Below are 21097 nucleotides of genomic sequence, written 5' to 3'. Positions count from 1 at the left end.
CACACACACACAATTTATTTGTTTATTTTTATAGTTGTTTTTCATGGTTTATGGGGGGAAAAATACACTCCCAGTTTTAAATACAGATGAACATGAACGGCCATAAGTGCTCCTCCTCAGGACCGGCAGTGGCCCGCGGGCCGCCAGTTTAACACGGGCCCGTTCCGTTCGTGCATTTAAAGGTAATTTAAAGAAAAGCGTCTCAGTCGGACAACATGTTTCCCCTCTCGGTACTTGTTGAGTCCTGAGCCCTCCCCGCTGCTGCTCAGTCTATAAATAACTGTCCTCTGTCCGGTCCGGTCGGGCTGGCTCGGTCCCGGTTGGTTCGTGACGTCAGCGGCAGGGATCCACCGCTCAGTCCATGAGGAGCTCAACGTGACTGCCCAGCAGGACAGCAGGGAGTAACAGCACCGAGATAACCCGCTCGGGTGCAGCCCCGGTGCACGTGCAGCACCACCAGACGGCTTCAAAACACGGCTGCGCGCGTGACACTCGGCACGAGCCACCGATTCAAGCAAACAGAGCCATTAATGCAGTTAGGCGTTAACTGCAGGTATCACACTGTTTGTGCTGATTCATCACACTGCTCTGCTGCAGAAAACGTTCAGCTCAATCAGCAGGTGGCTGACATTTAAAAATATCATTTTTACACATTTTCTCACCCACAAAAATAACAACAAAAAAACAAAAACATGAAATTTATGTCAAAACACTGAAATCTGCTTCAGCGTATTTGCTCTATTTTTATTTGGGTTTTGATGGTTCCTATCAAACCTCTTTTAGATAGATTTAACAACTTTTAGCTTTTGTTTTAGTTTTTAGAGATTCTTTAGCCTTTTGCTCGCTTTTAGCTACTTTTTTGCCTATAGCCTTTTGTTGTTTATAGCCTTTAGCTAGTATTTTTCTGCTGCTATTTAATGTTTTTGCTGCTTGTAATGTTTAGCTAGGATTTTGCTTGTAGCTTTTAGCTAGTGTTGTGCATGTTTTTAGCTTAAACAGCTTCAGTTCTTAAGTTTCAGCAGCCATTCAGCTGTGTTCAGTTCACAGAAAATATCATTTGACTTGTTGGACTCACAGTTGGAGTTGAGCTGGTTCAATAAACAACTTCAAGTTTTATTTTCATACACCACAAGCTGCAACACGTCATTTTTTAAAATAAGCATCGTTATATTATAATTCAGTTTTTTCTCTAGTCTAATTAATATTCTTGTGTTTATTGTTCCTGTTGAAATGTTTGCACTTCATGCGTCCTGGTGTCGGCGGGAAACTGTTGCTCCACTTCCTGTCTGTGTAAACAGTCGGCTCTACAAACAAACAGGGCTCGTGAGGAGAGGAGCGTGGAGCTCCACGGGACTTGGCCCCGCCCCCGCCGGAGGAGTACTACACGAGTGGGCGGGGCTCCGGCAGGCGGCAGCAGGAACAGGGGGGCGGGGCGAGGAGTTGAAAGCACTGTCCGACACGTGAGGCTCATGTGACGGATGGAGTCAGTTTCCTCGCGCAGGGAGAGACGTGCCTGCAGTCACAGGGTTTATTTAACACGTCGTCACGAACCCACCCAGCTCTCACACACGGACAGAGCCGACCTCAGAGCAGCTTCCCTCGGCAGAGCGAGCGCCGACCTCAGGGTGGGGGACAACTCTTCACAGCAGGGACGCTCGAGGAGACGAATTGATTTTTTTATTTTATTATTATTTGTTTTATTTTAAGGTGCCGACACTTTTTTTCAGTTTCTTTTTGCTTTGACGCAAAATGGAGAGGATAACAAGCGCGCAGCCGCCTCCTTATGCACCCAAACACCCAGCACTGGATGTAGCTGACATGCACCGGTAAACAGAGCAGTTTATGATATATACTTGACCGTTTTTTGTTATTATTATTGCAAATATAAACATTAATGACATTAACAATGGGATTTACCTATATAAATAAAGGTTGATTGATTAAACATATTTGTATTTCTTCTCCAAAGAATGGAGTTTCCCATTTACCTGTGCAAACCCAGGAGGGGAGTGAAGCGCGGGGACGAGTGCAAGGTAAGGTCCACTTGTTGAAGAGCACTCCTGCTCCTGTGAGGAGGTGCTGACTCCTGACTCCCCTCTGACAGGAGACCTACAAGCTGCCACACAGACTCATCGAGAAGAAGAGACGAGACCGGATAAATGAATGTATCTCTCAGCTCAAGGACCTGCTGCCAGAACACCTGAAGCTCACGGTGAGTTTTACTCGAGCTCCACTCAACTTTCTCTAGTTTGGTCTGAAGAAGCAAAGTGTGCGGACACCGGCTGGAAGTGGTTTGAGTGTTTATGTGCTGGTTCACAGCAAATGGGTGTTGGCGGCTGTCTGTTCAGCCGCAGTGCGTTACATAAGAAAGATCAACATGCTTATCGAAGGTCTTCCTGTTTTAGACGCTAGGTCATTTGGAGAAAGCGGTGGTGCTGGAGCTCACCCTGAAGCACGTGAGAACCTTGAACGCCCTCCTGGAGCAGCAGCAGCAGAAGATTGTGGCTCTGCAGAAGGATCTGCAGTTCGGTAAGTTTGGTCGACGTCTTGTGGTTTGACACCGTCGTTCTTCTCGTTGTTCATCGTGTCCTTCTCTGGTTCTGCTCGCTCAGGTGATCACGGAGGTGACGGAGCAGACAGCAGTGAGGAGATGTTCCGCTCCGGGTTTCACCTGTGCGCCAAAGAGGTCCTCCACTATCTGGCCAACCAGGAGACGAGCAGGGAGCTGACCCCGTCCCACGTCGTCGGCCACATCCAGAAGGTGGCAGCTGAGGTGCTGCAGCGTCCAAGCAGCCCGCAGCCGGACGAGTGTGAGCGGGTGAACAAGGCCGTGGAGCAGCCTGCCGCGTCCTCTGAGGCCCCCGCCAAGAACTGCGTTCCAGTCATTCAGAGGACTTACCAGCATGTGGGGGGGGAGCAGAGCGGCAGTGACACAGACACTGATAGTGGCTATGGTGGAGAGCACGACAAGCCCAAAGCCCAGTGGTCCGAGAGTCATGGGAGGGAGGGGGATCTGAAAACCCCTGCGCCTGAGAGGACTGCGGGCGTCATCAAGCAGGAGGGGGACGAGCCTCGGGCCAAGAGGTTAAGAGCAGACTCCTCGGAGGACGAGGTCCTCTCCGCGGTGGGAGCTCCTGGCAGCTACATGAGCTTCCCCCCCAATCAATCCCCATTCTGTCTCCCCTTCTACCTCGTCCCCCCCGCGACAGCGGCGTACCTACCGATGCTGGACAAATGCTGGTACCCTGGGGGCATGCCCGTCATGTACCCGGGCATGGGTGGCTCTGCAGTGAGCCTATCCCCGGAGACGCTGACCCCATCTTTGGTGATGTCACCGAGGGCAGGATCCCCAGTACCTCACCACAACCCGGTGGACCCCCCCGCTCTCCATAAAGCTTTAAGACAGGTCTCCCCTTTGAACTTGGAAACCAAAAACTGAGCAGACCTGTTTGTCAGAACCAGACTCTTTGAATGTTGATCGAGGGTAAAGGAGCAGACTGCTACCCCCCCCCCCCCCCCCCCCCCCCCCCCCCCCCCCAGCACACCGACCCCACAGCAGAACCCTTGAAGGTTCTTTTTATTTTTGCATGCCTCTCAAACACTGAAGATGGTCTGCTGAAAGTAAAGAACGCACCAGTTTGAAGGTTTCCATGTTTTCTCCAGACGTTTTATTGAATGTAAAAGAGAATGTAAGCCCACCAAGTCCCAAAACGTACGATCTGCTGCGATGAATGTAAACATTTTGATTTCCATCCAGAAGCCCCCCCCCCTGCAGATCTGAACGACCTACCTTCAGTGTTTGCCTCTCTCTTCTACCAAACCGGTTCTTCGCCGTGAAAGTTCCCAAAATCAACATATCTGCTTCACACCGAGACGTTCCTAAGAACACGTCTCCTTCCACCTTCGGGTTGTCGGACGCAGGAATTCATAAAAGTTTTGAGAATTCAGGGACTTGCCACTCTTAACGGATGCATCAGTTTAATCTGTGGCTGACTTTTATTTTTCTGATCCTGTGATATAATGTAATTAATATTTCGCTTGTACATGTTTATTTTTGATACGTGACCCACTGAGTGTATCTGTCCGAGGACGAGGCAGCAGTTTGGTGTGTATGTTTGCGTTCTGCCCACAGCTCAAGGTGAGGCCTTCATCTGAAACGCTTCTTTTATTTAACGCGACGACGACTGGAGTTTCAAACAAACCTGCTTTAAATCTTGTCTTTAGCAAAGAATGTAAAGTTGAAACTGGATTTTTATTTCCACATGTAATGCAAAAAGTTGTATATGTTTTGTATATAAAGTATTGATATATATTAAAGTATTAATAAAGATTTTTGGTCCCTGTGGATTTGGTGTTTGGCCGCCAGCCATCCTGACAGCTCTTCAACACACACTTACATAACGCTTACATAACCCGGAAAGCTGCACAGCCTCTGTAAATCAATAGCATGTCTTGGATTACAGGCTGTAACCAGACTCCAGAGGGGGTTTGAGGAAATTTGCAAGAGACATAAATCAATTTAATTTCTTTACCGTCGTAACATGAAGCCGTGCAGGAATAACTCATTTCAGGATGAAAACGTGCAAAGAAAAGAAGCTATAAAATAGATTTAATGTGCTTTCTGAGAACTTTTATAATGTCAGAAACTTTGATGTTAGCACACAAAAAGCTGACGTTAGTTCTGAATACAGAATACACGTCTTGCAGGGCGGTAATGACTGTCGTTAAAGTAATAGTGAAAATAAAAAGGTCTGCGTCATGGCTGCAGTTCACCACCAACCATGTCTCCCCCTGAGATGCGTGGAAGTTTGTTTCAGCTCTTCTAATCACAACAGGGTTTTTTCATTTGAACTGTACATCAGTAGATATTCTGCCTTCAAACACACTTTCCAGACCTACTGTAACCAAAATGTACAGCTCTGGTACCATCTTGTGGAAGTAGAGCTTCACTCCATGACAGTGTTCAGCTTCATGCCAAAAGAGAGCTAAAGATCAGAGTTCGCCCTCTACTGACCTGCTGCTGCTCACACCAAAAGATCCCCCTCTTTTAAAAATGATTTCTTATTAATTCTGAGTGTTTCAGTTTGTGTGAACTAAAGGGCTGCACCAATCATTTTTACAGGAACGGCTGAGATCATTTGAAGGTACACAGTGCAAAGGTTGAAATTCATTCATTCATTCATGCATTCAACCTTTATTTATACAGTTAATCCCATTGAGCCTCAGAGACTCATTTACAAGAGAGACCTGATTTCTTTAACAAAGAGTGATAACAGTGGATAACGACAACAATAGACAAAAGAGGCATACAAATTTTATTTTATTTTTTTAACAAATCAAAACAAAATAGCAACCAAAAGGACAGTCAAAAGGAAAAATAGCAACAAAAAAAAAACCCAGCTAAATTATAAGGTGGTGTAGAAAACTAAAAACAGGAACATGTCTGTATTGGTTCTTGCCAGGAACTTTTTTTTTTATCCCTTTATTTTACCATGAAGAAATCCATTGAAATCATCAATCTCTTTTACAAGGATGTCCTGGAGAACTTACCAGATGTTTAAAGCCACTTAGAGAGGTCAAGGTCAAGAGCTTCAGGTCTTTTTGTAAGATATTCCAGGAAACAGGAGCGGAGTAGAAGAAGGCCCTTTTGCCAAGTTCAGTCCTCACTGAGGGAACACTGCAGGTAATAATGTCCTGAGAGCGCACGCTGTAGCTGCACTCACACAGAGACATGTAGGAGGAGATGTATGAAGGCAACAGACCAAGAAGTGATTTAAAGATGAAAATGTACCAGTGACAGAGTCTGCGTGAAGTTAATGATGTCCAGTTAACCAGTGAATACAGGGTGCAGTGGTGAGTATGATAGTTACAGCCAGTTATGAATCTTAGCGCACCATGATAGACAGCATCCAACATCTGCAGGGTGCTTGGAGGAGCATTTATGTAAATAATGTCACCGCAGTCAATGGAAGGAAAGTCACAGTTATGAGGTATTTCCTAGCATTCAGAGTTAGACAGATCTATTTCTGAAAAAGAAACCCAATTTAACTTTTAGTTTCCTTACTAGGTTTTCGACATGAGGTTTAAAAGAGAGATGTTCCATGTCACTCAGGGATTTGAATAGTGAACGTTCTGTAGTTTTGGAGATTAATGTTTTTCTGGACTGGAATTGAACAGGGAATGCAAGTAAACCTTAATGTTTTTGGTGCAAGATATTCAAGTAGGTAAGAGTTACAATATAGAATAGAGGTTGATTTTGTAAATTAATGTATTTACTTTTGCTTGTCCGAAGTTGCGCAGAGTTCATTCATTCAAACTTTATTTAGACAGGTTAATCCCATGGAGCCTCGGGGACTCATTTACAAGAGAGACCTGATTTTAACAAACAGTGATGACAACAGGGCAGCACGGTGGCGTAACTGGTAGAGCTGCTGCCTCTCAGCGAGCAGGTCCTTGGTTCAAACCCTGGTCCAGGGGCCTTTCTGGGTGGAGTTTGCATGTTCTCTCCATGCATGCGTGGGTTTTCTCCGGGTACTCCGGTTTCCTCCCACAGTCCAAAAACATGCATGTTAGGCTGATTGATAACTCTAAATTGTCCCTAGGTGTGAGTGAGAGGGTGAATGGTTGTTTGTCTCGTTTGTCTTTATGTGTCCATGTGATGGACTTGCGACCCGTCCAGGGTGTACCCCGCCCCTCGCACAGTGATTGCTGGACATGGGCACCAGCGACCCCCGTGACCCGAAATGGAATAAGCGGGTAAAGAAAATGGATGGATGGATGATGACAACAGTGGACAACAACGACAACAGTACACAATCATAAAAGAAAGCATACAAATTGAGAAGAACAAATGAAAGAAAATGGTATTTAAAAAATAAACAAAAACAGCTAGGTTGTAAGGTGATGTAGAAACTAAAAACAGGAACATGTCTGCATTGGTTTTTGCCAGGAACTTAGCAGATGTTTGAAGCCACTTAGTGATGGATCCTTGTGAGTAGAGGGAGCAATGTTACCAGGAACAACAGTAGAGTCGGGGGTGGCAAACGGTGGCCTTGGAAAACATAGATTACGGTAATCGTTGGCCACCCAAGGGCTACCCCAGTCATTTGAGGAAACTATAGTTTTCAGCAATATAAAAATTAGAAAGTATATTTCTTAAATGACAGGGGTGATCTTGACATACACACACACACACATATAAAATATAGGCCTACATACAGATAGATTCTTTATAAATTAAATTATTTCAATTAGGGAAAATATTCAAACCATCCTTCCTACTATTACCTCTGGTTGCCTGTCAGATGAAGCAACTTTAAAAATATCACTAGAACTTGATTTATGTTTGGATTGTTTTTGTCATGTTGAGCTCTCTGAATTGTCAAAAAATAACAGCTTCATCTAAACCATCCACATGTCTGCTACATGTAGACCTCATCTCAACCAGGCTTTTTAAAGACGTAATTCCCTTAATTAATAACCACGTCTTGGATCTGATTAATTTGACTCTGATAAATGTTCAGAAATCACAACAGACCTGCTGCCACAAGTCCTGAATGATTTTTTTTCATCTGTTATTTCATAGATGAGGAGGTAAGTTCTCTTCTCCTCCTCAGGCTACATTTTCTCCTAAGCGACGTGCATCACAGCGCAGACGTGTCAAACTCCAGCTGGCTTTTGGACAAGCGAAAATGACAAACTCTCCGCGCAGTTATTTGTGCCCTGACAGCAAAATTTATCTGCTCTGGGCCAAATATAGTTGAGCATCTGGCCCGGACCCGTAAACGGACTTGGGCCCGGCGTCTCTTATTTTCCAATGGCCCGTAACTGGCATGACTGCTGTAAAGTGCAGTCTGGCATAGAACAGGTCAGAGTCAGAGGTGGCCCACAGGTGCTATAAATACTGCATTTGGGTCAGATGTGGCACAAAAATATAATTCTGATTTCATTTTAGGCTGATTTGGTCCAGACCTGAACTGGATCAGAGCCAAAACCTTTTTTACAGGTATCAGGCAAGCTCATGATCTCAGCTCGACCCAGAGCTGGCGCATGTGTAAACTGTCTGGTGACGGTTATGTGGATCTGACAACTTTTAAACGGATTTGGCCCAGATCTGAATGCTGTAGGTTTTGCCTCTGTCTATATGTAGACACAGAGAGAGAGAGAGAGAGAGAGAGAGAGAGAGAGAGAGCAATGTCAGTCATAGCTTGTCGGCATTGTAACTGTTTCCAGCACCACTGGCCTGTAGTAGTCCACCACAGCTATTCAGAAGCCCTTAGCAATCTTCACATTTAATGCTAAAAATTCTGTCTGTTTGCTGATAGATTTAGACAGAATTATATGGGAATTAAATTTTATATAGAATATATATATATATATATATATATATATATATATATATTAGCGATGCACAATATTATCGGCATGGTATCGGTATCGGCCAATATTAGCGTTAAAGTTCAATATTGGACATCGGCCATTCCATCAAAATAAGTCGATATAAAAGACGCAGTTTTTGTGTGACAACCCAGTGACAAAGATGCCTGCAGCGGCAGAACAACGTGGTGACATCACGCATGCTTACCTGATTTCATGGCGGAGAGGAAAATTCAAACTGTCGGGGGTGTGGAAGTTTTGTTTTTCATTGAGGATGTTGGATTCCGAAGATTTTTGGACTACATTGAGCCTCGCTACATTGTCCCCAGTCTGAGATATTTTTCTGACGTAACCTTACCCGAGTTACAAGCCGTCATTTCCGACACCATTTAGAAGCTAATAGCCGAAAACACTTGGGTGAGTTTTCACAGACATTTGAACGTCATGTTAGCCCAGTTAGCATGATTAGTCTTACGGAACAATGGATAGACTAAAACTTTGATCTTAAAAAGTCTGTCCTTCATGCACAGGAGTGCAGAGGATCCCACACTGCAGCTATAGGAACCTGGAACAAGACTCCACAAGAGAGACAGCATCACAGGTGACTAATGCTCATAAATAACATTTAACACTTTTTCATTTAACATAAGTTAAAGTGCTATGTAAATCATACGGCTATTTTTTCATTCAACCTTTATTTAGACAGGTAAATCCCATTGAGCCTCGAGGACTCATTTACAAGAGAGACCTGATTTCAACAAAGAATGATGACAACAATGGACAACAGCAACAACAATAAACAGTTATAAAAAGTAATACAACTTTTTCTTTAATTTTTTTTTTTTTACAAGTAGGATGGCTAAAAAAAAGAAAAGTAACAAAAAACAGCTAGATTCTAAGGCGAATGTAGAAAACTAAAAACAGGAACATGTCTGCATTGGTCCCTGAACAAATACAGTAAAGTAAAGTTGTATACTCATGGTTAAGAGGTAATACAGACGCTATTACACGTTCAGAAGTACTCAGGTTCTGAACAGGATAGTAAACATATTAGCAATAATTAAATGAGTTCACTGTGGATCCAGCAGGTTAAATGTGGGTTTTCAGCATGAATAAAACTTGGACATGTTCTTGAATGCTCGTTTTACACTCACTCAATTATTTCTGCTGCGACTTTCTTCAGGTTATCTAAATAATCTATCTTTTACAGAATATATGTCACCAGCTCTTACAGCTGTTACACATTTTTTCTAGCAAATACGCCTAAATAAGAGGGCTATGTTCTGACAAAGGAAAGTATATAAAATATCGGTATTGGTTATCGGCCAAATAAGTTTTAGCATAACGGCATATCGGATATCGACCAAAAATCCAATATCGTGCATCCTATATATAGATATATAGTCTGTACAACAAAATATATTTGTATTAGCCTATATAATGATAAACTTTTGGCAGACTTTTGGCAACCTTCATTAAAAGTTCTTCAGAACTTCTAAACACAAACATTTAAACGCGGAACAAAGAGTTGAAACGAAGTACAGGGTAAGATGGTTTTATTTTGAAAGTCTCTTAGCGGAAGTGTCGCCTTAGCGTTAGCGGGCAGGTCTTTAGCGCTGAGAAGAGTTCAGTGAGGATCCGCGGCTTCTTCTGCCTGACAGCTGACATGGTGGCACGCGCCGGCGGACTCCTGCTGCTGCTGCTCGCGCTCGCTGCCTCGAGCCGGGCTCTGCTCGCCCCTCCCACGCTGGAAATCAACCTGGACGACAAAGCTGAAGTGAGGTGGCTGCCTCTCAAGACAGCCTTTGACGTAGATTACCTGAAGAAAGTCGCAGCAGAAATCATAGAGTGAGTGTTTTATTCATGCTGAAAACCCACATTTAACCTGCTGGATCCACAGTGAACTCATTTAATTATTGCTAATATGTTTACTATCCTGTTCAGAACCTGAGTACTTCTGAACAGGTCTGTATTACATCTTAACCATGAGTATACAACTTTACTTTACTGTATTTGTTCAGTTTAGTCATAACTGAATTGCACTCTTCTAAAAAGCACATTCAAACAGCTCCTCAGCCATGAAACCAAACTGAGCAGGAAGTTAAAGAGGTTTACCCAAATGTATAATTCATGACAATATTAGGTTATTTATAGAAAGTGTCAGAATGTAACAGTCACTCAACCTTTATTTATACAGGTTAGTCTCACTGAGCCTCGTGGACTCATTTACAAGAGAGACCTGATTTTGTAAGAAAGAATGATGACAACAACTGACAATCAAGAAATTGAAAAGAGTAAATGAAAGAAAACATTATTACAAAACATAACTAAAACAGCTAGATTGTAAAGCGGTGTAGAAAACTATAAACAGAAACATGTCTGCATTGGTTTTTTTCCAGGAACTTATCAGATGTTTAAAGCCACTTAGAGAGGTCAAGGTTGAGAACTTCAGATCTTTTTAGATATTCCAGGAAACAGGAGCGGAGTAGAAGAAGGTCCTTTTGCCAAGTTCAGTCCTCACTGAGGGAACACTGCAGGTAATAATGTCCTGAGAGCGCACGCTGTAGCTGCACTCACGCAGAGACATGTAGGAGGAGATGTATGAAGGCAGCAGACCAAGAAGTGATTTAAAGATGAAAATGAACCAGTGAGAGAGTCTGTGTGAAGTTAATGATGTCCAGTTAACCAGTGAATACTGGGTGCAGTGATGTGTACGGTAGTTACAGCCAGTTATGAATCTTAGTGCACCATGACAGCACTTTGGTTGGCCTTGTTGCTGTTTTAAGTGCTATATAAATAAATTGGTATGGTATGGTATGGTATGATAGACGGCATCCAACATCTGCTGGGTTTTTGTAGGGGTGTTCATTTAAATAATGTCACCGTAGTCAGTGGAGGGAAGGAAAGTCACAGTTACAAGATGTTTCTTATGAGGTGACAGAGTCATAAATACTAATAGACCTGTGCAGCAGTAAGAAGGATGTGAAGTTAGAAAGTAAAATAAAATGGAAAGTCTTGAAAAACTTTTCTTATTTCAAATTGCACTTGAAGTATTTGGGGAAATGTACTTATAACCACAGTTTCAAGAGTACATATCGTTCTCATCCAGGTATTCAGTACTGAAGCTTCTTTAAAGCCTGTTTTTTTTTAGCTATTTTCTTTGCAGCTGATTTTAATGAGACAGTTGAATCCCTTCCTCACAGGCACAGATTATTGCAGAGTGTATGTGAACACAAAATACTCTAATGCTTGTTCCATAAACAGACATGTCATGTAAAGTGTGACAGGTCACAATAGAAAACAATACGACTGACAGTTTGATTATCGTGATACCAACACTTCGCTTGTCTGTGTTTGATTATAGATAAGTGATAATCTTTATTTTTTGTGCAATTATAAATCAAGCTTGCTCAACACTGCAGCTACAATCACCAACGGTACGTTCCATTTGGACTCTGAAATCAGAAAGTTCAAGTTCAGAGTTGGAAAAAATCAAGTACGCGTCAGAATTTTGACTTTGAAAGTTGTCAGAACTAATGTGGCTGCCTTATGCATGAAAAGTAATATCTGCTGCAATAAATTATTTATTAGCACTTACATCCAGTTGTATTTCCTAAAATCAGTCACACATGAAGTACTACTCAATCTTTACTTGTGAACATGCTGCTACAGTCTATGAATGCATGAATCCATAAAATGCAGAGCAATACATTGTTATCAGCGTGTACTGCAAACAGCCTGGTCTCTGAGAAAATAATTAACAATTCCTGCTGGTCTCAGACGTGCAACTGGAACACAATTAAGTCAGGTGCGACATTATTCCCAAGTCTGCGTTCTGACCATCATCGACATATATTAAATGTAGGTACAGGACTGGATGATGAGTACGCAGACAGTATGACAAATAGGGCAAGTACCCCCTGGTGGCTGGTTGCACTGCAAGTTTTAAGTCCTGCCACTCAAACTAACAGGATATTTTCTTTACTACAAAATAAAACAAACATGTCAGACAATTTTTTTTCATGTGTTGACTTTAGTTGATTGTTGATGATAAAGCCTCACAGCTTTAGTTTGCAGACTGTAGCTCCAAAAATACAACATGGCAGCACCCGTAAACCACATATTTTGGTTTCACTTACAGACAATGAAAATGAACAGATTGCTTTGTCCATCTTTATTTTTGTTGATTGATTTGACCTCCAAGACAAATGAAATGTAGCATGAGAGATGTCAGTGACCAGCCAGTCTGGTTCATACTAGAGTTGCATTCATGTCGTAATTTCTGTTACAATCTATGGAGTTAAATTTGTCCCAAAAGTAATGACACACGCGTACAAGATTTGTATGTGCACAATAAGACCCACAAGTGTACCACAAGTTTTACAAACTGTTTTCAAATGTATACACTTCAAAATGCACAAGTAGGATTATTCTGCTCATAGAAGTTTTCAAATACATGCGGAAAAAACACCTGCTGCAGCTGGACCAGTCAACACGAAACCACAGATCAGCTCACCTGTGAATGAGACTTTTGAGATGTTTTTATTGCTCCTGTTTTACAAAGGTGTTCAAGGCTGGTGACAGTCTGAGCAGTAGCAGCTTTACTGAGTTGATGGGCTAAGACACGTTTCCAACTCATACCCTCTTTAGTAAAACACATACGCAGGATTTTCCCACTTGTGCAATTTGAAAGGCGTATATTTGAAAAACTACTCATACATCTATAATCCTGTAGTACGCTTGTGGATCTTGTTGGACCCACACAAATCTTGTTGTACGCTTGTGTGACTACTTTTGAGACTAGTTTATCGCCATACATTTCTGTTCCATACATCCAGGGTTTTGAAGTGGGATCATTCTGGGTGTTTTTTTTTTTTTTTTAGGTTTGAGAGGATAAAGAACTGCTTCTGATAAGGGCTCATTTTAAGGTGATAACCAGTTATGCTGTTGTTAATGGTGCATTTATTGACAAATAGGAATGTATAAAGTTCCCAAAACTTAATTGCATGAACATTTTGTATGTTCCGCTACATCTGACTGACATGCCTTTGTGCTCTTTCCTTCTCTTTCTTGTATTTATTTGTACAACTGTGTTTGAATCAAACATCCAAATCCAGGGACTTATTTTCAAGGAAAGAAAATTGCTCCTACAGACGACAGGTGTTTGTATTTGCTCTACACTCCATGAATCTCTCATCCACTCATGAGAACATTGTGTTTTGCTTTCTGCCTCTGTATGATCTCTGTATGATCGCTGTATGATCTCTGTATGATAAGCCGTTGATCTGAGGTACAGACAGAGCAGTGAAGCCGCTGTGAGTCAAAGGAAGCATGCATTAGCTGCTTTTACACAAATTTGTTCAGGTGATACACACAGGGTTGTGTGCATACCACCAAAAATAGCTTGCATGTCGTCTGTTAATAACTAGTCTTTTAATTTTTTTATATTAATGATACTAAATACATTTTGCATTGATACGCAACACAGGCCTGTTTAACACTGATCAGCTCTGAGGTGCTGTGTTCATCCTCCATCTAACTCGTGTTGACGGTGATCCCAGTGTTGTTTTTTCTGCGTGATTTTTTTTTAGTTCCACGGTTCCAAAGTGGGTACATCATGCCATCATACCAATAGTGAAGACCCTGGAGAGGTACGTTCCTCAGCCGTACGCAGGAGAGATCCGTGGGATGGCCACAGTCCTTGGAGGAAACCTCGCTGATACCATCATTCTCAACTTTGCCTATGAGATCTCTGCGTATGCATGATTTTACATTTGTCTATACAACATATAAACTGTGTTTAAATGTACAGGTATGTAAGCCTGCTGTTAAAGTGCACTCAGTCATGCCAGGTGTCTGTCTGCATCCATAGTTTTTGTACGAGCATCCTGGCCCAGGACAAATCAGGGAACGTGTATCATGGCAGAAATCTTGACTATCCACATCCCGCTCTGAGGAATCTGACTGTTAACTTGATTTTTCGCAAAAATGGAAAGGTAGAGTAAACATCAAAGCCGTAGAGCAAGCTGCTCACAAATGACTGATTTACACTGTGTTTCATGTTACAGCTCAAAATCCTTCACAGATCATTTTACAATCCTTGTGTACATCTGGCTTTAACTGTTTTTCAAAACGACGTTAAGTTACAGAGGTTTGTTAATTAAGCAAGTTTAGGTTTAGTTTGTGTGGTCAAGTACAAAAGTTTATATGTATGTTACTTTACAATTTATACATTTAATACTGATTTTTGTGATGAAATCTGTTAAAGTTGTCTTTTTTTTTCAGTTTAAATTCACTTTAGCCCAATTCATAGTTTTTGACATGGTGTCAGCATGGCAGGTTGCGCGTTGTGCTCTTCTTCAATCACCATCTGTTCAGAGGAGGTCTTCTTATAGTTCTTCCTCTTGACACAATAGTGACACTGTTATTTTTGAATTAAAACTGCCCCCTTTCCCACAAAGAGACCAAATTTGACCTCTCTTTGTGGCATTCTTGACCAATTAGAAAATGTTTGGAGTGCAGAAAATGTGGAAACCTCTTTCAGTGTGAACACTGGCAATATGCTGCTACACTCTTAGTAGTCTTCATGGTTTTTCCCCCTAATGTCTGAAACTTAGAGATGCTCCTCTGCACATTCACCATGCTCTATACACCCACCTCTCAGACTTTGTCAGGATACAGCTATGGGTGTCTTGTTTCCATGACCTCCTCACAATCATGATTAGAGTCTAGGTATTGGATTAGCTCAACCGTTCCTTCTTCAGATTTAATATGGTCAAACCACACCAGAACACATAGATGTCGCTGCATGAAGACACTGTCACTGCTCCTACCACACTTCACCCAGGACCCCAATTTGCTGCCACCATGATGATAAACCACCAAAGCCCAACTACAGAAGTTTTGTGTAGGCTCACAAACCACAGTAGATCTGTCATTCATCCAACCTTTATTTATACAGATTAGTCTCATTGAGACATGCTTGAAGGGGACCCTACTGCCTTTTTAAAACACACCAGAAGACCTCACCCACAAACTGGGTAACCAACACTTGGGTTGAGCATAATATGCCTCGTATCTAACAAAGTTGAGTCAGGTCCTCTGGATGGGTTCTTTGGTAAAACGTTTTGTCTTTTATACCAAAGACTTCTTCGGTTTGAGGAGCTGCAACAAACTCAGTTTTATAAGCAGCACCTTCTCGTAGTGGATCAACCAGTTTGCTGCTGACAGCCCCAACTAGTTGTTCACATACAAAAGGACCATCAGCCGAACGTTCGGTCTTTAAGCTGATGGTCAAATCTAACTTGGTTAAATTCATCTACCAGTTCCTGGATTATATCCCTAATTGCTTCCATATAATATCCCCTATAAAATATTTAAGGTTTGAGCACTTAGGATCACCCTGATGGGGTTGACTGAATACATACTGCGGTATATTTGTACACAGTAGAAGTAGAGTAAGGTATAACTGTTGTTTTACTGGTGCACTCTTTAAGGTGGCGTACCTTGGAACCTCGTTTGCTGGTTACGTTGGGTTGTGGACAGGACAAAGTGCTTATAAGTTCACTGTGTCCGGTGACCAGCGAGGTAAGACCTCTCTTTAACAACAGAACCGCTGTTAAGAAAATATTGCATTTATGATTTTTTTTTTTTCGCTGTCTCCTTTTTTTTTATTTTTCCACTTCACTAGGAACTGAGCACTGGTGGAACTGGTGGAAGAATTTTGTGTCTGCCTTCCTGTTCCACAGATCTCCGGTCAGCTGGCTCCTGAGGGAGGTCAGTATAGTTACGATCCGTTTCTCAAACTCAGGAATAAGTTGGAGGAATTGAAAGTAATTGTGGGTAACTTCTGCAGACTCTGGAGGAAGCAGAGGACTTTCAGGATGCAGTCATGCGTCTGTCCAAAACCCCCCTCATCACAGGGGTGTACTACATCGTGGGTGGGGTACGAGCAGGGGAGGGGGTCATTATCACCCGAGACCAAGCTGGCCCCGTGGATATTTGGCCACTGGATCCGCTCCACGGAGAGTAAGGAGAGACCTGTGTGTGTCAACATTTCCCAACTGAAGAAACATTTAATGGTGTGTTCCTGACTGTTTTAGATGGTTCAGAGTGGAAACTAACTTTGACCACTGGCGTCCTCCCCCACCTTCAGACCATCGAAGGTGGATCCTCTCACATGATCATCACACATTTACAACTTTAAACCACTGCTAGGTCACTGTTCTGTTTATTTTTAGGGAAGTAGCAAACGAGGCTCTGAACTCTACCGGCCAGGCCAACATCAATATGGATGAACTTTATCAGGCAAGTATGGACAAGTTCACAAGAAACTGAGCACATTCCTGAAAATCACTGATTGTGAGTGTTTGGATTGATAACAGAACCTTGTCCTTTAGGTTCTGACGATGAGTCCAGTGTGTAATCGGTAAGAAGGACGTTATCTCTTTATTATATTGTGGTCCTTGTGTGTGTATCAATAAACCAGCACAGAAACTGTTACTGACATGGAGTAGTTGTGTTAAAAGCTCTTTTAATTCCTTTTGTCCAAGTGCAGCAGGCCTTTGTGGTCCTCCATGCTTGAGCTTGCTTATTTGCATATTGATCAGTAGCAGCCATAGTTGCCAAGTCCACTTATTATAAGCAACGTTCGGCTTGTTTTTTCTAAAGTCGCTTGCAAATCTTGTGAGTCGGTTTTTTGGGCTTTGAACATGAAGTTGCTTATTTGGACTTTCCGAGTGAAACTAGTTGATTAGCTCCGCACAATAAAGCAAAAGACGAGTGGTAGTAGGTAGTTTGTCCCTTCCACGCCCCCGTTTCCTGTTTATCGCTCCCGCCCATGTTGGCGAGGCGACAGACGTGTCATTCCCCAATCTGTTACAGAAGCACAATCCGTAGTGTACTTTCGGGTCGCACGGATCACTGTTGTTTATGAATAAAAACTGTCTTAATTTACTTAGAAAAGTATGTGCGCAATCTTCACCGATCTTGATGTAGCTAATTTACTCCACTCGTATTTCCGTTACAAATCATAGGTTAAGATGGTATGCGATGCATTAGATCTGACCCCCCCCCCCCACCTCCGCCTGGGCTGAATGAGAAAAACCCTGCAAGATACAGAATTAATTATTTCCATGGTGAAACAAGGCCGCTCAGTAGTGAAGCTGCATATCATTTTTAACCACGACGTAAATATGTCAATGATTTTAACGGAAATACGAGTGGCGTAAATTAGCAACATGAAAATCGGTGGAGATACAGCATACTTTTCTAAGTAAATTAAGACTTCTTATTCATAAATGGAATTATACCAGTACATATTACTTAATGTAGCATATTCAACGGCGATCCTTGCGACCTGGAAGTATTATTTTAGCGCATGCACAAATGAGCTACACTACGGATCAGGTTCCTAAACAGATTGGGTAATCATCACAAGGCGCACACCCAATCACTCATACTGTGGCCGACCACGAGGGGGCTTCACTCACACAGATGTCAGGATGATTTGTTTTTAAAAATATGTAGAAAAAAATAAAATATATTTTTTAAATCAGAGCTTAAAAATATGTTATTCAAATTGTTTAGCATCATTTTGCTGTTGTTTATGTGTAATACCATAATAAATGTATGTTTATACCGTTTAAAAACAGCCTCTGTTTTACACAATGTGGTGGGTTGCCAGTTGGGCTCGTTTTGGGCTTGTTTCCATAGAGCTGGTTGCTTGTTTCTATTGTGAGATCTGGCAACACTGGCCAGCAGCTGTCTTTCAGCCACGTTCCATCCACTCCACGCACATCTAACAGTAATCTTCTTCACTTTGTCTTTATTCCATGTTTTTCATCACATCCGATGATGTTAATTGTTTTGTGTGTTTAAAACATCCCAGAATGACCATTTACACAACAGTTATGAGTGCAGCCTCCCCCGAGAAGTACTCTACAGTTGTCAGAGCAAAGGTACTGAGACACGACTTTAAATACCTCTGACAAAATGTGTGACTGTTACTCACACACTTCTTCTGATCTCCTTTAAGGGCTGTCAACACTGACTGAATCATCAGACATGGAGCAGTGGGAGTCCTGCAGGTTCTTCCTGCACGTCTGCTCAGCTTCATGACACCAACACGTAGACGAGAACTTCACTCCGACTTTATGGAGCAGTGAAACTGCTTGCAATGAGAGCAGTGGTTGTGATTATTTTTGCAGTTTACATTTTAATCCTACAACTGTTGTTGGTTTAGACTGGGGGAAAGATTCAAGTGTTTAAATGGGAAATTCAGCCTTAATGCTTCATCTTTTTGTTGTTGTTGTTGTTTAGCCCTGCCTCAGACCAGTTTGAGCAAGCAGCTGTTACCAAAACTCACCTCTCAGTGAGAGTAATACATGTGGCTTATTCACCCTACAGGGATTTTACTGACCCTGACTGGTTCCAGAAAACCAGCTATTTAGATATTTTAAAATCAGAAACAAGAAGTGGATTCTAGTTTTATTTCCAACAATGTGCTGCAAGTTTTTATTTTTTTTATTTTTTATTCTGCAAATATGAGGGTTAAATGTTGAATTTATGCAGATAAACAATGGATTGTTGTGGTACAGTGGGACAAAAAAAAATCCAACATGTTATTTGACTGAAGAGCACTTATAATGCAACATGGATCCAAACATGTTGGAATGTCACCACCCTGTATTTATTCTGTATCTACACTGAAATATCCCTTCATATTTTTTCAACAGAATCACACGAAGCACCCTGCAATCACATGGAACAATTTTACCGAGAGTTAAATGAACCAAAGGGTCATGCATGTTTCGATATGTGCAATACTTCCAGACATGTTGGAATTCATTCAACCTTTATTTATACAGGTTAATCCCATTGAGCCTCGCAGACTCATTTACCAGGGAGACCTGAATGCTTCTTAGAAAAAGTAAATTATTTAGGCTTATTGAGGCGGCAGGTGAATGTTGAAAATGAAATGTCTGCAATAGTTTTGGGATTAATAATTGTACATTTTGTAAGCTTTGGTAAAAAACTGAAAATTGGGTCACATCTTAAAAATAACCAAACTCAGTTGGGTTTTCTTAGTTCAACTAAATGCTTATTATTTTAACCCTAAGTTTAATAAAACAAAACAGTACTGATCTAAAAAAGTTAAATCTGGTCCTCTGGACATTCAAAAAAACAAAACAAAGCAAATCAACAAAAAATTTAGAAACGTTTCGTCTCTCATCCGAGAGACTTCCTCAGTCTGAGGTGCTGTATTCAGCCCAGTCTCTTAAATAGCACCTTCTCTGAGTGGATCAACCAGTTTGCTGCTGACAACCAAAACCAGCTGATCACATGCTCAAGAAGAACCATCAGCCTAACAATGGATCATTAGCACACTGATGGCTGTTTACTACTCACAGAGGGCTGAGTGATACTAGCAATCACAGCATTGTAAGAGGGGGACAGTTGAACCCGGAGGCCTCCACCCCTGTTTAACGATGGACGATTTCTTTTCACAAAGATGGCCTCCTTTACTCCTCTCTCAAACCATCGTTCCTCTCTGTCCAGGATGTGAACATCTTCATCCCTGAAAGAGTGACCGCTGGCCTGGAGATGAGTGTAGACCGCAGAATCCTGGCCTGATGATGTTGATCTTCTGTGCTGGGCCATCCTTTTGGCCAGTGGCTGTTTAGTTTCCCCGATGTAAGACTGATCACAGCCCTCCTGACACTGAACAGCATACACAACATTGCTCTGTTTCTGCCGGGGGACTGGATCTTTGGGATGAACCAGTCTTTGCCGTAATGTATTTTGGGGTTTAAAAGCCACTGGGACGTTATGTTTAGAAAATAAACGTCTCAGTTTCTCTGATACTCCCTCAACATATGGAATGACCACTGGTCTGGGTCTGGGTTCCTCCTTTTCACCTGATGGCTGACTGGAGCATGGGTTTCTTTTCTGTTTCAGGAAGGCCCAGTTAGGATATCCACATTGCTCTAGAGCCTGTCTTGTGTGGGATTTCTCCTTCTGCCTGGCTCCTGAGTTAGTGGGGATGCTGTCTGCTCTGTGATACAGAGTCCTGATGACTCCTAACTTGTGCTCCAAAGGGTGATGGGAGTCAAACTGCAAATACTGGTCTGTGTAGGTGGGTTTGCGGTACACCTCAGTTTGCAAATGTCCTTTATCAGAGACTGAGACCTCACAGTCCAAGAAAGCCAACCTGCCATTTTTTACATCTTCACGTGTGAACTTGATGTATTTATCCACAGAGTTGATGTGGTCAGTAAAATGTTGGACTTCCTGAGATTTGATTTTAACCCAGGTGTCGTCAACATACCTGAACCAATGACTTGGTGGTGTCCCTTAAAAGGACGTCAAGGCTCTCTTTTCTACCTCCTCCATGTACAGGTTGGCAACAATAGGAGAAACTGGAGACCCCATAGCACACCCATGTTTCTGCCTATAATATTGCTCCACATATAATAAACAGTACTGAGGTGTAACGCCGTAAGAGAAAGTAGTTTTAAAACACTTTAACAGTTTGTTTCTTATTGTGGACAGACCTGATGTTGTTAAGAAAACTGTGGGCAGAAGAAATGAACTGCACTAATGTCACATCTGAAGTTTACTCTGCTTGTAGAGTTCTGTAACAAATAAAAGAACTGCCATCCAGATTAAACTCACTTTTCTGCTTCTTATTTCTGTGTGATTCCTTCTACAGCTTTGTGAC

General features: G+C 42.1%; 2 protein-coding genes across 2 annotated transcripts; both read left to right on the top strand.

The window, feature by feature from the left end:
* Positions 1–1482: 1482 nt before the first annotated feature.
* bhlhe40 (basic helix-loop-helix family, member e40) lies at positions 1483–3534 on the top strand. The gene is made up of 5 exons (XM_037679294.1): positions 1483–1826; positions 1970–2033; positions 2105–2212; positions 2406–2529; positions 2613–3534. The coding sequence occupies exons 1-5, from the start codon at positions 1750–1752 to the stop codon at positions 3437–3439; spliced, it is 1200 nt and encodes a 399-aa protein (XP_037535222.1). The 5' UTR covers positions 1483–1749; the 3' UTR covers positions 3440–3534.
* A 6508-nt stretch (positions 3535–10042) lies between these two features.
* Positions 10043–18365, top strand: LOC119412159 (N-acylethanolamine-hydrolyzing acid amidase-like). Its single transcript, XM_037679136.1, has 10 exons — positions 10043–10224; positions 13968–14132; positions 14249–14372; positions 15873–15963; positions 16067–16152; positions 16232–16404; positions 16479–16541; positions 16617–16683; positions 16776–16804; positions 18266–18365. The coding sequence occupies exons 1-10, from the start codon at positions 10043–10045 to the stop codon at positions 18363–18365; spliced, it is 1080 nt and encodes a 359-aa protein (XP_037535064.1).
* Positions 18366–21097: the final 2732 nt, after the last annotated feature.

The sequence above is a fragment of the Nematolebias whitei genome, chromosome 7 (assembly GCF_014905685.2).
Source record: "Nematolebias whitei isolate Nwh7 chromosome 7, NemWhi1, whole genome shotgun sequence".
Lineage (NCBI taxonomy): Eukaryota > Metazoa > Chordata > Actinopteri > Cyprinodontiformes > Rivulidae > Nematolebias > Nematolebias whitei.
Note: the sequence above shows the minus strand (reverse complement) of the source record. Positions and strands in the feature narration are given on the sequence as shown.

Coding starts and splice junctions, on each gene's coding strand:
- bhlhe40 (XM_037679294.1), top strand. CDS start 1,750: ATGGAGAGGATAACAAGCGCGCAGCCGCCTCCTTATGCACCCAAACAC. Junction 2,034..2,104: donor AGCGCGGGGACGAGTGCAAG/GTAAGGTCCACT, acceptor CCCCTCTGACAG/GAGACCTACAAGCTGCCACA. Junction 2,530..2,612: donor GCAGAAGGATCTGCAGTTCG/GTAAGTTTGGTC, acceptor CTGCTCGCTCAG/GTGATCACGGAGGTGACGGA.
- LOC119412159 (XM_037679136.1), top strand. CDS start 10,043: ATGGTGGCACGCGCCGGCGGACTCCTGCTGCTGCTGCTCGCGCTCGCT. Junction 14,133..14,248: donor TTTGCCTATGAGATCTCTGC/GTATGCATGATT, acceptor CTGCATCCATAG/TTTTTGTACGAGCATCCTGG. Junction 16,405..16,478: donor CTGGATCCGCTCCACGGAGA/GTAAGGAGAGAC, acceptor TGACTGTTTTAG/ATGGTTCAGAGTGGAAACTA.